Source organism: Panulirus ornatus, chromosome 8 (assembly GCF_036320965.1).
Source record: "Panulirus ornatus isolate Po-2019 chromosome 8, ASM3632096v1, whole genome shotgun sequence".
NCBI lineage: Eukaryota > Metazoa > Arthropoda > Malacostraca > Decapoda > Palinuridae > Panulirus > Panulirus ornatus.
Window position 1 is genome coordinate 6,813,903 of NC_092231.1, and position 22,520 is coordinate 6,836,422.

General features: G+C 36.9%; 1 protein-coding gene across 7 annotated transcripts; it reads right to left on the reverse strand.

Annotated features, from left to right (window-relative positions):
- Window positions 1-430: 430 nt before the first annotated feature.
- LOC139749791 (UDP-N-acetylglucosamine transporter TMEM241-like) lies at window positions 431-20,267 on the reverse strand. Of its 7 annotated transcripts, none has more exons than XM_071664043.1 (7): window positions 20,196-20,267; window positions 15,418-15,535; window positions 12,748-12,960; window positions 10,367-10,531; window positions 10,082-10,209; window positions 8,458-8,602; window positions 431-5,433 (listed from the first exon to the last, which is right to left on the reverse strand). In XM_071664043.1, exons 2-7 carry the CDS (start codon window positions 15,490-15,492, stop codon window positions 5,221-5,223), a joined length of 939 nt encoding a protein of 312 aa, XP_071520144.1. In that variant the 5' UTR covers window positions 15,493-15,535; window positions 20,196-20,267; the 3' UTR covers window positions 431-5,220. The 7 variants fall into 7 exon arrangements, with proteins under 7 accessions (XP_071520144.1, XP_071520142.1, XP_071520146.1 ...); XM_071664041.1 differs by lacking the exon at window positions 20,196-20,267 and adding an exon at window positions 18,177-18,223; XM_071664045.1 differs by lacking the exon at window positions 20,196-20,267 and adding an exon at window positions 18,081-18,104.
- Window positions 20,268-22,520: the final 2,253 nt, after the last annotated feature.

Below are 22,520 nucleotides of genomic sequence, written 5' to 3' on the forward strand. Positions count from 1 at the left end.
CATCATCTATATTCCCTCGTCTAAGTAATTCTGCATTTGCATAACTGAGATATACCAAAGTAAGACACCATCAATATAATTGACAAATGATGAAAAACCCTCACAGTCTCAGTGATTATGTATTAACTTAGAATTACTTTACTTGTAAACAGCCAGCAACTACAGTACAGATTAATTATGCATATCAAGGCACTAAAAATGATAAAAAATAATACAAAAACAACTCATAATCTCAAGTAGTCATGTAATGATTGGGACAAAATGAGTAATTCCAAAGAAAAAAAAGAAATTCATCTACTTAGCAACAAATGATAACACATATCAAAATGTGGGATAATGGTAACAAAGTCATGTTTTCACAGCTTTCGTAGTCTTCATGTACATCCCTCACCCCAATCCTGGGCTATGTATGGCTTAGTGAAACAAGGTGTAAGAACTCGTGTAGAGTTTTATATAAAAGAAAAAGAAAAAGCTGTTGAGCTTTGGCTCCAGAAAATCAGAATGTCAAAAAACTATTCTTTAATATAAAGAAAAGTAATCATACTGGATCATGGTACAAACTTTGTAAATATCATTTAGATCCTTAAAACAATCAAACAGCACCCAATTCTCATTGTTCAAGAGTTACAAACATAACAAAACAATAAGTCTCATCCCCTGTACAAAGGGCATTACCACACCACCATAAATCAATACAAATCTATCACTCATTTACAAAATCTAATGACTATGAAACAAGTCTTTTGGTCTGAGTCATCAATCCTCATCAAAGTACATTACCATAATGATTTTCAAATCCCTTATTTGCAATTTAAAAAGCTGGGTAGCTTCATACTGTGTCTGAGATAATACTGAGCCTAAGCAACTAATTACATATGCGAGCTTGATACATCCACCTACCAGGCTTTTGTGTGTGCATGTAAGAGAAAATACTTTCAGGTTGTAGAGGGTTTAATAACAGCTATGACCATACAAAAAATATTCTCAACTAATTGAGATATAGCTATAAAACTACATAAGTCAGTCTGAATAAGAAAACTACATATAGTAAAATTCAACAAAAACACATATACAAGAGGGAGGAACTATATATAAATGAAATAAGGTAAGTTGAGTAGAGATAAATGATGGTTTGAGTGAAGTACAGAGAAAAGAAACTACTAAATATAAATCATAAAAGTACATATGAACACACATATAGCAATTACTAAAAATACAGTTAGATGTATGAATCCAACTTGTAGAGAACTACTGGCAATGTGTAAGTAAATATGAAGAGAATGTAATGGCGGTACCATTGATAAAGCGTGTGCATACAGATAAGTGATATTGTAACTAAAAAATAATTCAAGGGCATTTATGAGAGATGCAAAGAAATACAACTGGATGAATCTTGTTGACAATATAGTGCATGAACAAAACTGACAGGCAGCCTCTAATAATACATTTATTAATAAATAGTAGCTAATGAAATTATTTCCTGAGAAAAGTTTGACAGCTGGCTAGGATTAGTTCTAATTCAATAAAGGACATTGACAGATATAAATAGGAGTGAAATGTCTTTTTTTGACAAGGGATAAGTCATGCTTCATAAAGGTTTCATTAAACTTGGGAAAGAAAATTGAAAAAACTACTTTGAGGAGTGATATATTTCTTCTTGCAAAATTCTATAAGAATATTTCCTAACACACTTGGCAAAGAATATCCAAAATGGAGTGAACTAAATACTCATATAATTCCAAGTAAAGATCTCATCAGTTCTCATGCATTTACCAAACTGAGTCAATATTTGGGAGTAGCCAGGAACCTTTACTTCAGTCCTGTGTGAATCTGCCTACATCGTAAGACAGAATAAGAGTTTTTAAAGAAATACACACATTCAAACTCCTTGTTTGAAATGAGTACCTACAGATGACAAAGACCTTGGTGTCTGGTCAAATTACCAATCCTAGGGTTGTCAAGCTTGCCAAAACAACAGCCAACTGAATTTCACAAACTTTTTAGAAGCAAATGGTCTGACTGGGAAAAGAAGTACAAAGGATGATTTGAGGATCAAAGTAGAATAGACTAACAACCTATCAGACGTGATGAAATGGATTTGAATGCTGTGACAACGGGGAAATTTTTGTAATTCTCCAAGGACCTCTGTCTCAAAAGATGATAAATCAAAAGCTAAATCCTCAGTCATTATGGTCTTCTCCCTTGCAGTAAAAACCATGGTCCTTGTCCAATATGACAAAACTTGGGACATAGACAGTACTGCCTGCCTCTAAATGAGACCCTTTTCTGAAGAGTACAATAAGAAATTTTCCTTTAGCTAAATGTGGAAGACCAGTATAAATCCCCAGAAACAGATGGAGATTGATGCTGGACTGAGGATTCAAAACACAAGATGTAAAATTGAATGAAGTTGGTAGACACAGATAATGTATCAGGGTGTACAAGTAAAAAAAATATGCTGTATATAATATGATTCAGATGACTTGATTATCAAAGGAAGGTTAAAGACACAATCATGAGGGAAATGAAAGGATAGCATAAACAACACAAGAATGTACTTATAAAGAAGTCAAAACTTGCATACAGTAATCAGCTTATGACAGACACCGCTTGTACACTGTACTTTGAATGTGTCACAACTAATTACACAGATCATATTATCCCAAGCCTTATGACCAGGCATAATATAAGTGCTGCACACCCAGGGGCAATATATACAGAAAGTTGGGCTGAACTGGGAATGTATGATGTTAAGGGTGCTGAGCTCATGTTTGGAATTCAGGAACAATTCACAGAGACCTTCACTACAGTATCTACAAATGGATTGTTCACATTTCATAAAGGATATAACCCTTCACCATACTATGGATAAATACTCCAAAGCAGGAAAATACCCAAGAGGATTGTTCACTATCTTCAGATAACACGGTGGTTGGTCCCAATAACTCTATTCTATTTATCTATCTACGTCCCTGACGACTGTTTCCAACTAGAACTCCCTCAAAGGGGTGGCCATGGCAACAGAGTGTCCATAACAAGTGAACTCCATTTCCACATACAATAAATATAATGCACTTTTCGATGGGGAGATTCCAATGAAAACTCCCACTTATGGTGTTACAGATCTCATGGCCATCATTATTAGTAACAGGGACAAAGTCCACAAGTCTAAGCCTTGTAAATTCATAAATCAATCTAAGTCAATCTCTAATTAAATGTGAGACAGCAGCAGGCCTATGTTCAAAATAATTTGCAGCAGGAATATTCACACCAAACTGTAAGGATGGCATTTCCTATGAAGACAATATGCTACTTCAATTTTTTCAAGTACTGTACATGTTTCTGAACATCTACATGTAAGAAAATATCATACAAAAATCCTGAATGTCTAAGACACTGCAACCTCTTTGAAAGCAAGTTCTGTGGCAAGCCTAAACTAAGTCAGCATTGGAAAGTATTCTGTGGTGCAGAATCCTGCCTCTAGCAGAGCATACAACTCACAGGTCCATATCATCATCTTAATGTGCATTTTCCTTAGTGGTCATGTTTCTCTAACAAACAACATCTGGCAAAAAGGAACGTGGTCAAATGCCAATTTTCTTAAATAGCATTCCCTATACCTGCTTAATCAGGACACAGGCTTGGGATGACAAGTAGATATCAGGGTCACTGATCTGAGGATTGGCTGACTGTTTTAATGGAGACTGTCAAGGAGTGTCTCATTTGCATGCAAAAGTATATCTGTATCTAGGTCACTCTCGATTTGAAAATCCAGTGCCTCGCATGAGCAGAGCAAATTGGGTGGACATCATGTTCACATGAAAAAAAAATCAATCGGCATAACTGTCTGTATAGTCATGAAGAAGGATATTTACAAGAAAAGTGGTGAAATGTTAAGTGAAAGACCTGAAAAGCAATGCTACATAATCAACAAAATAATAGGCAAGGGTACATCTACACTGTTTGAGTATGAAAAAAATTAAAACAGAAACTATGAACTACTCAACAATAAATAATAACAAATTCCACACACCTGGCTGGTAAATACAGTGCTATAAAAAGTTAGTAATTTTCAAGCGTAATGATCTAGGTTTTCAAATGGAAGCTCAATTATCTGTCCGTCAACCAATGTCACAAATGGTCATTGTACAATGAAATCACTTAAAACTCTCTAACCCTGCATAAATTTCCAATAAAAGGTATCCAACAAAGCCCCATTCATCTCAAAATAGTTACAGATAGTAGAGACTATTTCCATATATTCAAACGATTATAAGAACTGATGGGCGTATCAAATGTCAAATCCTACCAGTTTCTAAAGAAGAGACCAGCTACTGCTATATCTCTAGATCATATATAACTGGGATTATCCTATACAGAAAAACTACCACAGCCATTGGTTATTTGACTGAGTCCTTCTGTACTGGTTGTAAGGAGCCCTCTGACAGATGAACATTAACACATAAAAGCACACTGAGACTATAAAACTGAATGCAACATTAAAAAGTAGTTTACATATCTATACAAACTTCTGATGCTGCTATTTTTCTACACACAGCTCTGGAATGTTAATAAAAAGAATGAGACCCCTATTACCCACTGCAAAAGCAAATATTTGCCACTACCATACACTTTTAACAGTGACTATCTCAACAGGAAAATGAGCTCAGGAAATAAATTTTCTCTTTATATGAGCAAAAACTTTTAGTCTCTTCAACTAAGCATATCAAATCATAAAATAACCAGCTACTCTTATTGATTCAAATTTACATGTTAAAAATGCTAAACATTATGGGATTATTCCCATTCTACCCAACAAAAAATTAGTAATAATAATACTAAACTACATTAACTATGTTCCCAATGATCATTCATAACTTAGATAAATACAGGTACAGTATGTCCTACACTCTCTGAAGGAAGACCTAAAGCTTACACCATTTACTGATGATGATAAGGTGAATGATAAAAAATGAGATGAATTATTAAAGCATGAGCTGCTATACATTACAAATCTGCAGCATAAATCCTCAATATTAGAAAAGAAAAAACAAGTATACGATGAAGTGACATCAGTAACAGTTTGCTTGAACTGAAAATATTACTAAAATAATTTCATTCCAAATCAACAGTAATCAAATTTCCATACACAGGTATACATTGGCAGATCTTTATTACCACTAAATGTGTAACATGAATGGACAAACTGAAAGTTCCACTCTACACTCCTTCTTTAAGTGGCTCATTAGCCTCATCCATCACATCTGAATCTTTAGGAGTGGGAAGAGGTACAAATACTGCTGAGACAAGATTTATGCAAACTAGCATCTTAACCGTCACTGTTGTTACATCAGCAAAGGTGGCAAGTGCTAGGAGAGATGTTAGCAATCTTCCGGATGCATCCACTATTGAGAAGAAGTTATGTCTTCGAACCTGCAAAGGCAGTCAGCAAGTCAACAACAAAATATAATCATTAAGCCTACTCCAAAGGCCTGCATAAAATCCAAAGCTGAAGAAACCTAACCATAACTTTGCCTGTAAAGAGCATACACAAAAATTGTTTTAGGATTCTAAAGATCTCAGAAGACTGTGCTAAACGAGAGTAAGACATGTTTATGCAATATGCAGTACATTGTGAGTACACAACACCACGATGCATTTACAGGGAATCATGATGGATATAATGAATTTGTCATTTAGTAGTGTTTCTGATACAAAAATATGAGTGGAAATTAAAGTAAAGGCCAAGGTAGCAAGAGAGGGAGTAAATTAGGATACAGACAGTATAGATATACAGTGATAAATGCAAAGGAAGATATTGTAGAAGATAAAAGCAGATATAAACTGGACTCATCCTTTAAAGTATCAAAAAAGGAATAGGTCTGAATAAAAGTAAATTCTTATGTGATGAACATATTAAGAACAAGAGATATCACACATATATGCAATGGTGTCCACATTCAACTGTGTCACCTGTAAAATGTGGATGAGAAAGAGAAAGTGGGAGAAAATAAGTTCTATTGAATCATGTTCTGCTGCTGCCAGTAATGTTGCATATGAAATAAAGCTTAGTTTTTAACAGTTGGAGGCTCCAGTTACAAAAAAAAAAAAAAAAAGACCACTCAAGCCTTAGCCTTAATCAACATGTGAGGAGATTATTAAAAGGGTAAAGGAAGAGACAAGGAAATTTTTTTTTTACAAATTTTGGAGGAAGTGAAAAACATTAAGGATTCAGAAAAATTTGTTTCCTGGATTATATTTACATTAGCAAAACTGCATTACCTTTTTGCAAACCCTTGTGAACTCATCTAGTCTGAAAAATGACTTGTGAAAATCAGTCATGGATCTCAACTCCTGGCAGTAAATAATGCAGAAAAAACAATCCTCTTGGGAGTATAAATGCTGAAGTTACAGCTCATGAGTATGAAACAATATTTAAGAATTACAATGTGAAAAAACCACTTGTCAAAAAAACAGAAAAAAATCTATAAATGTTCTAACCACCTGAATTACAACCATCCTCAGAACCTAGATTTGACATAAAAATGCTAAACTTGTTTCCTTATACTCTGTTTATAATTCTATTTTAAGTTAAGAGTAAGGAGAAATCAAGCCATATTAACTTTAATTCTACTCATATATACATAGGGTAGATCTGGTGCATGCAACCTACCAGTTCATTCATATAAATCCCCAACACATTTTCAGTCCATTTAAGGCACTTCTTATTTTCAATTTGGTATTTTAAGTCAATTTTCCCAATTAATTCATTTGCATTCACAGAAAACAGCTCTAATGCACTCTGATGTCTTCACCTGAAATATCTCTAGCTCTAATGAGTTCTTTTACTGCACACCTTATCTGTGGTTTGTACCTTCCTATATCTTAAACACCATTATTACACATTATTTCTATTTTACATATATCCATCCGACTAAACCACTCTTCGTCACAACACACATCCATTTTACATCTTCACTCTTTAACTGTTGTCCTACTTGAAACTATACTATGCAAAGTTTCTATCTCTACTACTGGTATTCTACTTCTAATACAACCTAGTATTTCAAATCCATACATGAGAATCAAGCACTCCTTCATCTGAGGTTCTTGCACAATCTACACTTGAATCACTTCATTTCTACATTGTACCTCCAATTTTTCACCTTTGCAAGACTAAACTCTCAGCTTTAGCTCACTCACACCTCTACAGAACTTCAATCCCAAACACTTAAACCCACCCACAGCTTCTAGGTTTTCACAATACATACACTTTACGTTCCTTCTCTTTCAAAAACCAATCTTTCTTTTACTCACATTTACTTTTATTCACAATTAACTTCACCTTCATTTTTAATTTGTCTACCTTCTTAACATCATACATATACCCCAGGAGACTGGGAATAAAGAATGCTACCCATGCATCTCCTGCATATCACAAAAGATGACTAAGAGGGTCAGATATGGAGGACTGGAAATCCTCATGTATTATTACTTTCCAAAAGTAATTACAGAGGGGTGAGATAAGAGTAAATTTTTCCCCAAACACTCAGTTGTCTGTTTCTGGGGATACTTGTCATGGTGGGATAAAGCAGATAAAGAAAATAAACCAGGGTTTCACATCTATTCATTAATCAAGTATTTACTCAGGCATACTTCTTGCACACTCTATGCAGGGATTCTTCCCATTCACTTTTGTGTCTTTAATTTTTTCCCCCTGGTAAGACTCAATTTCAGCTTTCCTACTATCTTCCTTAGCAAACTTCATCCCTGCATACATAAACTCATCCACAATTTTCAATTTTTACACCGTTCAAACTGAAAGGTAGGTCATGAAGAACGAAACAATTTACTTTCTGTGGTGGTGTCAAGCAAGAATGAGATACTCCTCAGAGAATATTGAGGTTTGGATTCCTATTTAACCTCTAGACTGGCTAGGTAGCATAGCCTCTCTTACCTTTTAAGTCACCAATCATTAAAGCCTCTGCTCGCTATCAGGCTTTCAGGCTTGCCCGTAGCTGTCCCACCTTCCCAATGACATCCAAAATGCACCATGAAAACGATTTTCATATGAGAGGGGATAGCTGGACAGGGTAAGAAAAACTGGAAAAACTGCTCACATGGCACTGCCTCTCATGGAAAAATTTTTTCATTCTTCAAAACCTACATTTCTCCTTATGCTATACACACAAGCATGAGAGTACACCCACATGGAGGTAATCAATCAACTTGTTTATCAAAATGTAAAGTACACTCATTCTGTGTTTGACAAAATAGTACTCTCTAATTCTTGATGGGATCTAGATTAAAGGAAAAAAAACAGCATGGATTTCCACATTTCTTCCTAGTTTTCAGAGATCTTGCTGTTAGGATTCAAGCCAAAACATGTGACACAACTAATAATCCTACAACAACATAGCTAGTACATCTTTATCAAGAATGCATTAGGTGGCTTACCTTCATAAATGAAAGGTTGAGGAATAGTCCCAATACTCCTGAGAGGAGACAGCCAGCATAGAAGTCATATCGCATAGCATGGGGAAAATGAAGCACTTCAAAGGCCTCTTCCAAGTATAGAGATGCAGGAGCCAAGACCACAACACTGGAGAAAAAAAATACTGGATCAAGGGTGGGTATCTATTAAGTCATCATGAATTAACTCCACCCACTATACACAAATATAAGCAATGCACATAGCATCAATAAGTCCAGCATATGGTCAATCAGAAGGAAAGCTCACAATATCAAAAGCTCTGTAATTCAGTCAAGCTGTCTCTTGGCTAAGAGTACACCATGTAGCTCACTTGAAGAAAACATTTCACAAATCCAAATGCTGCTGCCATTATCTGGTTATGACCATGATGACCAAACTGAACTGTTTTACACTCACACTACATCATCTACTCATACTGAAAACTGTAGCCTGTAATAGAAGCATTACTCATCTATATACTTTCTCAGTAGTTTTATGTGCTACAGATTTTTTTTTTTTTTTTTTCCGCTGTCTCCCGCGTTTGCGAGGTAGCTACATGTGCCACAGATACATACATATTTTTTTATACTTGACTGCTAGTTCCTGCATGAGCAAAGCAGTGCCAGGAAAGGACAAACAAAGGCCTCATTTGCTTACAACCATTCTCAGGCAGTCATGTACAATACACTAAAACCACAGCTCCCTATCCACAACCAGGACCCAAAGACCTTCCCACTGTTTACCCTTGCCACTTCACATGCCCTGCTTCAGTCTACTGACAGCACCCTGTATACCACATTCTTCAAATTCACTCTATCATGTGCAAACCTTTCACCCTGCTGCATGTTCACCTGAAATCTTTTTCACTTCATCCTTCCATCCACAAATTGGTTTACCCCATCTCCTTCTTCAATCCACTTCTGACACATATATCCTCTCTGTTAACCTCTCCTCAATCATTCTCTCCACATGTCCAAACCATTTTAGCTCACCCCCAAAGTTACATACGTTTTCAATATCTAATTTTTGTAAAATACACAAAAGTGGGAATACTGCATCTGGGGGAGGGGATCTGGAATATCAAACCCCTTGTACTGAAAAAACCTATCTTCCCATTGGGAAATTTTGCTTTAAATGGCATATTCTGATAATATATCCCCTGTCTGCCTGTTTGTAGTGAGGGAGACCAGTGCTCATTTCTTACTCTCTCCTAATTTTCAAATGTTGCTTGCCTGCCACTTATTTCTTCCCCAGAGTACACTTCTATGTTCTTCTTGATTCTAAGCTCCTTATCATACATTGCAAAAAAACTTCTGAAACAATGCTCTCTATGTTCTGGGTAGAATCCTATTTCTCAGATTATGTTTCCACAGAAATTACTTTGCTTTATATGATTACCAAAACTGCATCTCCTCTCTGAGTTTGGCTTTCTTTCTAATCTACTTTTTATATCCTCACTAACCATACTCTTAGATTCAAGTACTAGGTGGTTACTTTTTCCTATGGGCAGTATCCGATCTGACATTTCTGTCTCTATGCTGGTGTATGTGTGTGTGAGGAAATGAGGCAGTGCAGGGTGTAGTGTTGGAAACAGATTAAGCTGCCCACCTGAAGACATATGAAAAGTAAAGGCGGTCAACATCCGTATAGCGAGCATCAGCAATCTTTGAATGTAGAGTCTGTACTGCAACACATGCTAGATACACAAGCATCCAGAAGTATGGTGAATCTGAAAACTATAAAAATATAACATGAAAAAAATGAAAATTAAATATCAGTTAAATTAAAAACTTATTGTGACAATGAAAAATCAATTTGAAATTAAACCAACTTGTTCTGAGTTCCAGAGTGATCACCTTAAAACAACAAAATTAATGTATTTCAAGAGTATACCGTCATATCAATATCAGCTAGAACAGCAGCTACTGCTGTTCCAATGGTAACAAGGCTGGCCAGGAGAGGAACAGGTCCAGAACCTCCTCTGAAGCTTGGAGCAATTTCCATAAGGTACAGCATTGCACCTAAGGTATTTTGCAAACAGAGGAACACAGGCACACTCTGAAATATTAAGATGCTATTAGTAAACGCTAAGACTACAGTTTCTGTAAGATAAAAATATACAAAAAATAATGTTCACAATGACATAAACAGATCATCAAGCCTCAGTTTAAAAGAAATCTGTATCATACCTTAAACAGTGGCCGACATCAACTGATGTTCCCTTAGTAAACAGCAACCAACGGCAATTGATGTTCTAGATTTCCCTACCTGTCTGAATATCCAGCTAACATTTCATACAATAATTCTCACCCCACTGCAGTCCATACTTTCCTGGCTACTACTCGTAATCCAACTTTTAATCTACCAGGAAAATGGGTCCTTAGGATTATGTAGTAGTAATAATGTCTATGTAACTATAGAAAAGTCTTGGGAAACCTCAGAAAACCTTTACCCACAGACAGTGAACTCAGCCTTGAAAGACTAGGTCTAAACAATGCATAAGTCTCAAAAAATCTTCTTCCTGGCCCAAAAGCTAAGAGAAATAAGAGATTTTCCATGCACATTCAACTGTCACATTCCCAGAGAACCACCCAACTCTACAGGGTCAAAAATCTACCTAAGCTATGAAGAGGTACTAAGAAGCTCTCCGAGACACAAGATCGCAACGATGGACCGAAAACAGAGACAGCAGTATATAATCCAAAGACAAAGATATCTTCAAAGCACTCCTCCATGATGCTTGAGTTTTCCTAGTTATAATTTTGTTAGAAAGGCTAAAGAAAAACTCAAATGATCGTGACTCAGCTCCTGGAAATTCTTCAAAATCTAATACAAATCACCTTTAGATTTACTAAGGAGTGAGACTCTAGCATTTTTGCCAGGGTGAATGTCAGAGTTATGAATGATCATATCAAAAGAACTGTATCAGACATATTCCAAAAATTTTCAAAGCTTGAGTCTACCTTCAGAAATTTTAGGAATGCAGATTAGGGGGTTTCCAACATTCCAGTGTGAGGGGAACTAGGTTATGTTTAAGATGGAAATGAAGAAATTCCAACTACAAAAAATGTAAAAGAGTACCTACCACCAGACTGTCCAAAAGCACAGCAGTGCTTGTGAACATCAAACTGGAAACAAAAGTGTAAAAGGAACATGCTGAAAGAAATTGTAGGTAAAAGGAAGATTCTACTTTTTTAAAGATATGGATGGGATGTTACAGAGTAATATCACTTTGAATGGTGAAGAAGTGAAAGTTTCATGCATTTGTGAATAAAGTGCATTGACAACAGTAATTGGAAGTTAAGAACAGAGTTTTGCAAGGGAGAAAATTTGGAAGTGTACTGAAAATTCTGGAGGCTGGAAAGAATTCAAGTGTACAGTGTACAAGAATCTTACTTGGCCCAACTCTGATGTGTGCATTTGAAATCTTTGTTCATACAGACAAGGATGGGTAAAAGATACAAGGAAGAAATGCACAAATTCTATAGTAATGTATTGCTGAAATTAGGAGGATAGGCAGAGTACAGAGTGAACATATGAGAAGGATATGAAGCATATGGAATTCACTTAAAGGCACACATATAATAGTCTATAAAGATTCATGGGTATGTAGACTGTAAGGTGGATAACAAGCTGGTCAAAAAGATATAAATCAATATAGTCAAGATACAATAAGAGGCAGACCAAGAAAGAGGTGGATAGATGTAATAAGGGGACTAAAGAGACTAGCAACATTCCAGGTGGTCACGAGATATTTCAGATGATGTCAAAGGAATGATTTATCAACTTGTTCAACAAAACTGCTTTGTTTAAAAAAAAAGTAATGTAAATGGATGGAGTACTTTAATCTAACAAGATGAATAAACTTAATGTGTAAAGTGAAAAAGAAAGCATTTCATGTCTTACTTTAAAAACTGGAAATAAGAAAAGGATCTGTATGAGTGAATTTAAAGGCTGTGCACACTTACCTGATCCTACCCTGTGTAAACAGGAGTGGTGTCATATATAGCACAAAAACAAATATTCAGGTGTAATTATACAACTGCCTTGACTATTCATGCAGTATTTCATAACTATCAATCTGCAAACTCACCTTACATTGTTTTCATTGTTTCCTGTTTCTTACAGCTACTGAATAGCTTACACAAATATGTATATGATGATGTGCATGCTGTGTTTCATAATAAATGGCAAAATGTTCTAAAATCTTTCCAGTTCTTTTGGATTAGTCAGTGTATCTGCCAAAAATTACATTAAGAGAACAGATAACTCACCAAATTTGCAAGAGCCTTGGAACTTGCAACAATTCCAGCTGAGAAGAAGAGGAATGATGGTAACAGTGAAATGAATCCTGGTTTATCTAAGTCTGTAGCAGAAACAGAGAGGCATTTATTGGAGAGAAGCACCCGTAAGAGGATACCCCCAACCAAAGTCTGCCAACCTTGGAAAATTGTAGGGTATGTGAAGTTGAGCACTGACAATACATACTGCAAAGAATAATGATACAGTATTAGGAATCATATATATATATATAATCAAAGGCATTGGCAATCAACATAAACAGGAAAATCAATCAACTTGAATGTTAAGACCAAATTTGATGACTGATAAGTGAACCACGGTCTTTCCTTCTCTTTGTTCCCTCCACATCTGACACATATATCCTCTTTGTCAACCTCTCCTCACCCATTCTCTCCATCTGGGAACTTCCATCGAGGGTGTGACCATGGCAAAAGAGTCTTACTTATCCCTGTCTTTGCATGCCTTCTTCACATACACCATTCCATGCATTCTTCCATAATTTCTCTCCCTCCAGTACTTTTCCACTTTATTTTACCATTTCACAGGTGGTTTTTTTCACAACAACCCTTTTAATCATATAATAATACACTCACCTTGCACACTCCCCATCTTGCATTCTTTCCACATGCCCATACCACATCAAAGTATTACATTCTACCCACTCTACCACTCCGCAATACATTCTCTGTTCATTCCCGGCCATACTAAATCTCTCGTACATCCCCTCATTTATTACTTCATTCCTTCTAGTCATACCACACGCTCCTCTTAAATAGCTCATTTCCACAACCTGGATTCTTGGCCTCTGTGACTTAATCTATGTCAATGTTCCATTTGCATAGATCAGGGTCAGAAGGACTATGCCATCCCTTTATCCTTTCTTCTCTTCCATATTTACATCTCTACTCTTAATTATTCTATAAAGAAACCCAGTGATTCCTCTACTCTTTTCTACTCCCTCCCTTATCTCTCATCCCATATCACTAAACTTACCCAAGATAGCCCCTTAACACTTAGATTCTCTCAACTCTTCCACTCTATTCCTTCAGTATCTGTAGTTTAGTGCATGGTTTAGTGCATTTTCTTCTCTTATGCTACAGGGTTTTGAAAAAAGTCTACAGCGAGTTACTTTAACTTACATTTACCTTCAATCGCCTATGCTTACACACATCATAAAACTCACAACCTTCTGCAACTCCTCTTTGCTCTCAGGAAACAATACAGTCTCATCTGCAAACAGGCTTGTCACTACCCATCATACCTCACCACCACACTCCATCTCTGCAATTTCCTTTCCTTAGTTTTATTTTCATCTCTCCTATCTTACCCAATTATTACTTATTCAATCAAACCACCTCACACCAAATATTGCCTAAAAAATACAACATCCATACAACATCATTTGGACTGCAATACCTTTAAACATGCCCATTTTGCTCCCCCCCCCCCCCCCCCCCCCCCCCCACACACACACACACACACACACACACACAGTATCTCTCTCTAAACATTCTTCAATGTTTCCACAACTTTATGACACTTCTGGTTCCATATGCTGCCATGCCCACTCCCAAGTATCTAAAAGACTTCACTTCCTCGAAATTTTCTCCATTCAAACTCACACCCCAACTAACCTGTCCTTGCACCTTGCTAAACCTAATAACCTTGCTTTTATTCACATTAACTCTTAACCTCCTCCTTTAACACACTCTCCTAAACTCATTCACCAAGTGCAGTTTCTTACTTGAAGCTGCCACCAGTGCCGTATCATCAGCAAAAAAACTGACTTGCTTCCCAGGCCCTCTCATCCCCTATAGACTGCAAACTCACCCCTCTCTCCAAGACCCAAGCATCTACCTCCCTCACAACATCAACTATAAACAAATTAAACAGCCATAGTGTCATCACACCCCTGCCACAGACCAACCTTCACCTGAAACCACTTACTCTCCTCTTTTCCTACTCATACACTTGCCTTACACACTTGATAAAAACTTCTCACCACTTCTAGCAGCTTTCCTTCCACACCACATATTTGTAAGACCTCTACACAGCATCTCCATCAACCCTATGAATATGCTTTCTCTAGATCCATTAATATTACAAGCAAATCGATCTGTTTCTCTTAGATTTCTCAAACACATTCTTTAAAGCAAGCACCTGATTCATACATACTCTACCACTTCTGAAGCCATATCACTCCTCCTAAGTTTCATGCTATCAGTTATCATTACTCCCACAAAACATATCAAATAACCACAGCAAACTTATACCTCAGTAGTCCGAACACTCATCTTTAATACCCTTGCCTTTATTCAATAACACAATACACCCAATCAGTCAATTCTCAGGCACCTCACCATGATCCATACACACACTGAAACTCCGAACTAAACAATCAACAACACAGCCACCCCCTTTCTCAAGAAATTGAACTGTAATACAATCTACTCCACACATGAAACTTTCAACAATACTGAGGAGAAAGACTAGAAAAACCAGGGAAGAGGTGATATACAAGATAGACTCTTAGTTGAAATAAAATTTTGCAGAACCTGGATTTCTGGTAATGACAGAAAAAAAGATCACTTTATCAAAATGTTTTGCATGCCTCATTGGAAAAATTTTAATGTATAACATACCTTGTTGACAAAGATTGTTGATCCAAACAGAATTAAGTATATCAGGAAATCTATTGGCTGCTTGGTAGGGGTCATTGTCTCTGACACGACTTACCCTAGCAACCCACAGCCAGAGAACCTGTTGAGAACATGCTGATTAATCAATCTGCATCATAAAAAGTTGAAGAGCTACATGAAAAACCTAGAAATTAATTCTACGTAGAAAAGTGACTTGCTATGGGTCTCTAATATCCCAAAGACCAATAACTATACAGAAGTAATCTGGTTTCTTCCAAGAAACATTTTTTGCAATGCACGCACATTCTAAAATTATTTACCTTTCTACCTTCCTATCATACAGGTAAAATACATGCCGTATTATTCATCATATTTTCCAGAGGGTTATAAATAAGTACTAAAGACATACCATGAAATGGATACTAGTTACATTAAATCAGGTCTGATCTGCATCATAATAAGTTGTAGAGCTAAATGAAAAACCTAGAAATTAGTTTTAAGTAGAAGAGTTACTTGCTCTGGGTCTCTAATATCCTAAGGACCAATTTCTGAACAGAGATAGTTGGGTTTCCTCAAAAAAAAAAAAAAAAGTTTTCTGTAATACATGCACACTCTTAAATTACATTCCCTGCTACTTTCCTATTGTACAGATGAAGTATGTGTCATATTACTTACAATATTTTCCAGTGGTTATAAATCAACCCTAAAGATATACCAATGGCTATGTTTACAGAAATGAAAGTTGGATTAATCACTCACTATCATATCAATGTGAAAACAAAACCTCATTAACTTTACTTGACCATTTGTAACCTTGACCCTTTCCACATGAATCATGTAAATGTATTTCCATCGGAAAATAACATTCCTCAGCAATACTTTCTGTGAAACTACTTAAAATATCTAAATATAATCTGATACCTTTTGTGACACTATTTTCAATAAAGTATCTAATGGATTTCTTTCATTCATTAAATCATACATGACACTACTGTAATTCCTGCACCTACCAAAGTCCCTACATACTGGTTAACAGAAAAGTGATGACTACATCACGACATGAAAACGTCTCCAGTAAAACTGACTACTGACGTCAGTTATTCACAAAGAAGTGAAAGTAATCAAAGCCAACAACACTTTTTGTATGTTAATTTCATAACAGAAGCACAGTCAAGAACTTCTTAGAACCTAATACTTACAATGCAGGTCTGCCATACACCCTAAATGAGAGCACATTTATTGCACTTTACACAAAGAACTTTCTGCGTACAATTTCATTCAACAAGGCCATGAACTGCAAGTGAATAAAAATATAACAATGACAATATACCTCATTAAAATGGTCTACTGAATTACTTCCTTACTTGCATACTTCATAATAATTATTTGTTGATGAAAAGAGGTCCTCAATCAATAATGAACAATATGAATGTCTTTTCCCACATTCACGAAGACGTCTATCATGCATAAGCTTGTCTGAAGATTCTGGTTATCATTCACCTCTGTATCTTCAACAGTTGAAAACCAAAAAACAATATTCAAATCATGTCACTGAATTCCACAGGCCTGTCTAACTATCATCAAAGTGAAGTCATCTTTTGAAACAGCAAAAGGTATGAGATTAATAAACTACCTCAAGGGAGATACACAAGGAAGAAACTTGGGAAACCAAATCACAAAAAGTTATAGGATTTGATGGGGACAAAAGAGTTATCTCAGAGGTACTGTGTTGCATTTAGTATATATATCAAAGCAAGTATTGTAGTGCTGCAGTATGAATGAAATCAAATGAATGTTCAACAAGCATTGGTTATACTTTAACTTCCCCCTACATCGTATTTCCACAAGCAACTTAATCCAGCAAAGCAAAATGAATAAGCAAAATAATGAAAATCATAGTCCCACCTATATCTTATCTCCTTTACTGAGTATCTCAACATCCCTTAAGAACTAAACATCCCAAGAATTGTGTCAGATTCATATTCTCTATTGGTTCACACATTGACCCAAGTACCTGACACTGATCATTCACACCTTAAATAACAACCTTAAAACACAAAACAATAAAGTAACTGATCAGTCTTTAAGATTACACTGCAATACCCTGCACACTTTACTCAAAACATGTTCTGTCCTCTGCAACAGCCTTCAAACACTTATAATACCTGAGTTTATGACATATTTCTTACAACTTACAATATTGGTGTCTATGCAAAGAAAGAATTATCATCACTTTGTTTCGCCATATCAGGAATATATGGAGCTACGGCAAACCAGAAAAGGATAAAGGCATCAAACTCTTTCCTTGAAACACACAAGTCTACCCCAAATATCTGACGGTGTATTACTACTGTTCAATGAACCCCCCTTTCCATGATGCTGTTACATAAAATCCCTCTTTTCATTTCTTTTCAATCTGCTGTTGCAAAAACCAGTGCAACATACGCGTCTTGCACTGCCAAGACCTAAAAATCTCTCCCCACGACACGACCCAACACACACACACAGGTACCTCCTCTCCTTGATGCAAGCCAGTCCACGTTGGAGGCGGCAATATTGCAATTGCCACACATGCAATACTTGTTTGTTGCTAAGCCGAGAAGAAATGTGTAATGACAACACATCCATCCCCAACACTTTTGTCCTCAACCTCCATCTGAACTTACTGAAGGAGGAGGGAAAATATAAGGCAACTGTTGATAATGCGTTTTCATGATGACCTACACTAATAAGATGACGAAATGGGGCAAAACATGACTAACCCTTTGGTGTACGAGGCGGGAGGGAGGGGGGGTGTGGGGGTGTCTGGGGGGGTCGGCCCAGCTGTGTCACGTTTGTTTACACCGACCACCAGCTGGCGGTCGCCGGCCAATCACAGATCTTTCTCCCCCCCAACAGCTGGCAGACGCTGGCCAATCCCAGCCCTCTGTCTCCCTACATACTTACCCGGGAGGTTTGAATCAATATATTCTTGAGACCATCTTTTTCTTATCTATCTGGACCTTAGCTACTAAATATATGCTATGATGTTATTCAACTTTTGCTTTCACATGCATACTGTAAATAAAAAACTTCTGGAGTGATCAGTCCTGTGGTTTTCTGGAAATAAACATTGTTTCCAATAGATGTTTGCGGAAATAACACGTAAGCAACTGTGTACTACTCACCAATATCTATTGTCATGCAAGATACCTGAAAAGAACACCAATCTACATTCTTTTTCAAGGCAAATACCTCTGTTTCTTAAACAATATGAGTAGCTGACAGAAATACCTTAATATCCTTTATTTTCATCTTAAAACCTATATACATCAATATCAACCATAATCTTTTGAATATGTGAACAAAGGAATATCTTAGAATTACCTCTCACGAACGTAGAGTCCTGAGGTGCAATGACATGGCTACCAACAAATGTTTTGCAGTGTGTACGTGGCTGATGCTTGATGAAGATGAGTTTCTTAACAACAGGTTAACTTTGTTTTTTCCGTGTTGAGGTGTTTCTCGCCTTCTATACAACATTAACCGATGCACAATATCTCTCCACCCCTGACGGGCTGCTGGGTTCTTAAAAATGTTAAAGTTCAGCGCATTCTAATGGATCTGGTTGATGTTTGTCGTCCACTTGTTCAGACTGGATCGCCCATTATTCTGTTTACCGTCTTGGGTGGCAATGTCTACACCAAGGGGAGCGCTTTTCTTAGAATATTCGTCCGTCCTCGCAACCGCGGGAGACAGCGACGAGGTATAAAAAAAAAAAAAAAAAAAAAAAAAAATATATATATATATATATATATATATATATATATATATATATACTGTATATATATATATATATATATATATATATATATATATATATATATATATATATATATATATATATATATACTGTATATATATATATATATATATATATATATATATATATATATATATATATATATATATATATATCCTGTATACACTTACATCTTCCAAAATTCTCGGGCAACATTCTCAAAACATGTATTCGACTTGGTAATTCGTAATGCCGTATGATTTAGCGGGCTTCCTCTGTGTTCGGCTCTTTTCTCATTCCCAGGGGAAACCAATGTTAATAGTAATTGTAATAAAATCTGAATCAGGTCTGTATTTTCTCTAGATTCAGCCTCGGTTTATATAGCCTCTGAATCTGTCCATAACCATTCTCAACGCACTAGACCATTCTATAACCGCTGTAGCCATTGATGTGGCATAATTGTATGGCCACTGACTATTCAAACGTAAGCATTTTGTCTTTCCTAACAACAACTTGCCCCTTTTCAGAGGGTAATATTTTTATCTTGAAATATTCTTCGACTGTTCATGTTTATTGATAGTTATTCAACCATACGTTTCACTTGCGCTACTTGAATCCCTGACAGTTTTTATAAGATGAAATCAGTATTATCTGAGTTATCGTACTCCAACGCCCATCATCTAAAGGAGTTTTATCAATATGTTGCAAACATTACTACATCAGCTGCCTGGCATTTCCTACCATTTATACAATCAATTACCACAACTCACTGATGTATTATTACGATACGGAAATTTGATGGCAGACAAACAGTGTAGACATGGAATACAACTTGACGAAAATAGACGTTAGAGCTAGGCATCAACACACACAGCACACACACACACAGCTAACTGGTCTGGCTTACATGTTATCTGTCACTCCTCACAAGCCTCTACTCACAAAAGGTCTGGGAGAACCTTCAGGAGACAATAATAAATCCTTATGACTGCTGCCTTACCTGGATAAACCCCAGAAAATATGACTCCACTTCCTTAAACAGTCCACACCACCTGAGTGAGGTCGTCTTCAACGGACAGCCTTTTATATGACCCTTCACACACACACACACACACACACACACACACACACATCTAGTCTACCACATGAACTTAAAAGCCACGCAGTATACCATATAAACCCCCTAAAACCAGATAGAAAAACCTCATGACCGGAAATGCCAACCAAAATACCACATAAATCCCATAAAGCCAGACATGATACAGCAAACCTCATTCCCCCTCCTTTAGAAAAGCTGGGCAGTCGAAACTCCTGGGAAAAACTAGTATTACAACGCCTCTATCACCCATGGAGGCGGCCTTCCTGTGGTTAAACGTCAACTGCACACGGGTCAACGCAATGTTTAAACACCTGTTCCTAACACTTGAACACACTACTCCACATTTCCGAGGGTAGTTCTACCTTGCACCAGGGAAGACCCCTGGGTCAGCCAAGGTATTTGATAGAATGTATTTCCCTGATGCAGTAGAAAGGTTTTAGATTTTGGGTAAAGTTGCTTGGGAGGCTTTAATAGTTGCCTAATTATTCCTACAAATACGCACAATGCACTTTATGATATTTGACAAATTATACGAAAGGTTAATAATAATAATAATAATAATAATAATAATAATAATAATAATAATAATATCAGTTCCTGGGGTAGGGGGAGAAATAATTCTACCTCCGTATTTCCTGCGAGTCGAAGGCGACTAAAGGGGGGAGATGGGAAATGGAAATTCTCCCCTTCATGTATTTCGATTTCTAAAAGACAGAGCAGAAGAGGGGACTAGATAAGGAGTGCTTATCCTCCTGCATTATCTAAATGTGTGAGAGGAGAGATAGGTAGAATGTTTGAGGAAAGAACCTAAATGTTCTGGCTGGCTCTGAGTGAAACAAAAGTCAAAGGGGAAGAAGGGTTTGGAAGTCTTGTGAGTCAAGTCAGGGGCTGATGAGAGGACAAGGGTTAAGGAAGGAGTAGAAGTACTCCTGAAGCAGGAATTGTGGGAGTGTGTAAAAGAGTATAAAAAGAGAATTCTAAACTGATGAGTAAAAAGTGAAAGTGGTTGGCGAAAGTTAGGTGATAAGTGCTTATGCACCTGGTCAAACAAAAAAAATCAAAGGGGGGCAAGTGTTTTGGGGAGGTGAACGAGGGCAAAAGGGGAAGTGGTAACAAGTAGCGATGAAGTATAGAAATGAAGTGATTATTTTGAAGAACAATTGTGTTTAATGGGGTGGCAGACGTAGGGTGCTTGGGTTGGGGTGGTATGCGAAGTCAGTCATGGGGAGTGGTTTGGTGAAGAGACGAAAGGTGTTGAAAGATTAATGTAGAGAGGGATTTGGTGAAGAGAGAAGTGTTGAAAGCCTAATGTAATACGAAATGTGGTCTGCCAAGGAAAACAGTAAATATCAAGAGAAATTCACTTCAAAGGTCTGAAATGACTTCTCCATATTTTCATACAAGAAACCCACTTTTGCTTTATTTCTTGAGGATACTGAAGCAGTATATTTTTGGAGCTGAGCAAATATGACTTATTATTTATATATATATATATATATATATATATATATATATATATATATATATATATATATTTTTTTTTTTTTTTTTTTTTTTTATACTTTGTCGCTGTCTCCCGCGTTTGCGAGGTAGCGCAAGGAAACAGACGAAAGAAATGGCCCAACCCCCCCCCATACACATGTACATACACACGTCCACACACGCAAATATACATACCTACACAGCTTTCCATGGTTTACCCCAGACGCTTCACATGCCTTGATTCAATCCACTGACAGCACGTCAACCCCTGTATACCACATCGCTCCAATTCACTCTATTCCTTGCCCTCCTTTCACCCTCCTGCATGTTCAGGCCCCGATCACACAAAATCCTTTTCACTCCATCTTTCCACCTCCAATTTGGTCTCCCTCTTCTCCTCGTTCCCTCCACCTCCGACACATATATCCTCTTGGTCAATCTTTCCTCACTCATTCTCTCCATGTGCCCAAACCATTTCAAAACACCCTCTTCTGCTCTCTCAACCACGCTCTTTTTATTTCCACACATCTCTCTTACCCTTACGTTACTTACTCGATCAAACCACCTCACACCACACATTGTCCTCAAACATCTCATTTCCAGCACATCCATCCTCCTGCGCACAACTCTATCCATAGCCCACGCCTCGCAACCATACAACATTGTTGGAACTACTATTCCTTCAAACATACCCATTTTTGCTTTCCGGGATAATGTTCTCGACTTCCACACATTTTTCAAGGC

What these genes read in the sequence shown, in the direction of transcription:
- LOC139749791 (XM_071664043.1), bottom strand. Translation starts at nt 15,492, where the DNA reads ATGACCCCTACCAAGCAGCCAATAGATTTCCTGATATACTTAATTCTG. An exon ending in TACTTTTCATATGTCTTCAG is followed by an intron (nt 8,603 to 10,081) that starts GTGGGCAGCTTA and finishes TTTTTTCTCCAG; the next exon opens with TGTTGTGGTCTTGGCTCCTG. An exon ending in TCAACCTTTCATTTATGAAG is followed by an intron (nt 5,434 to 8,457) that starts GTAAGCCACCTA and finishes CTGCCTTTGCAG; the next exon opens with GTTCGAAGACATAACTTCTT.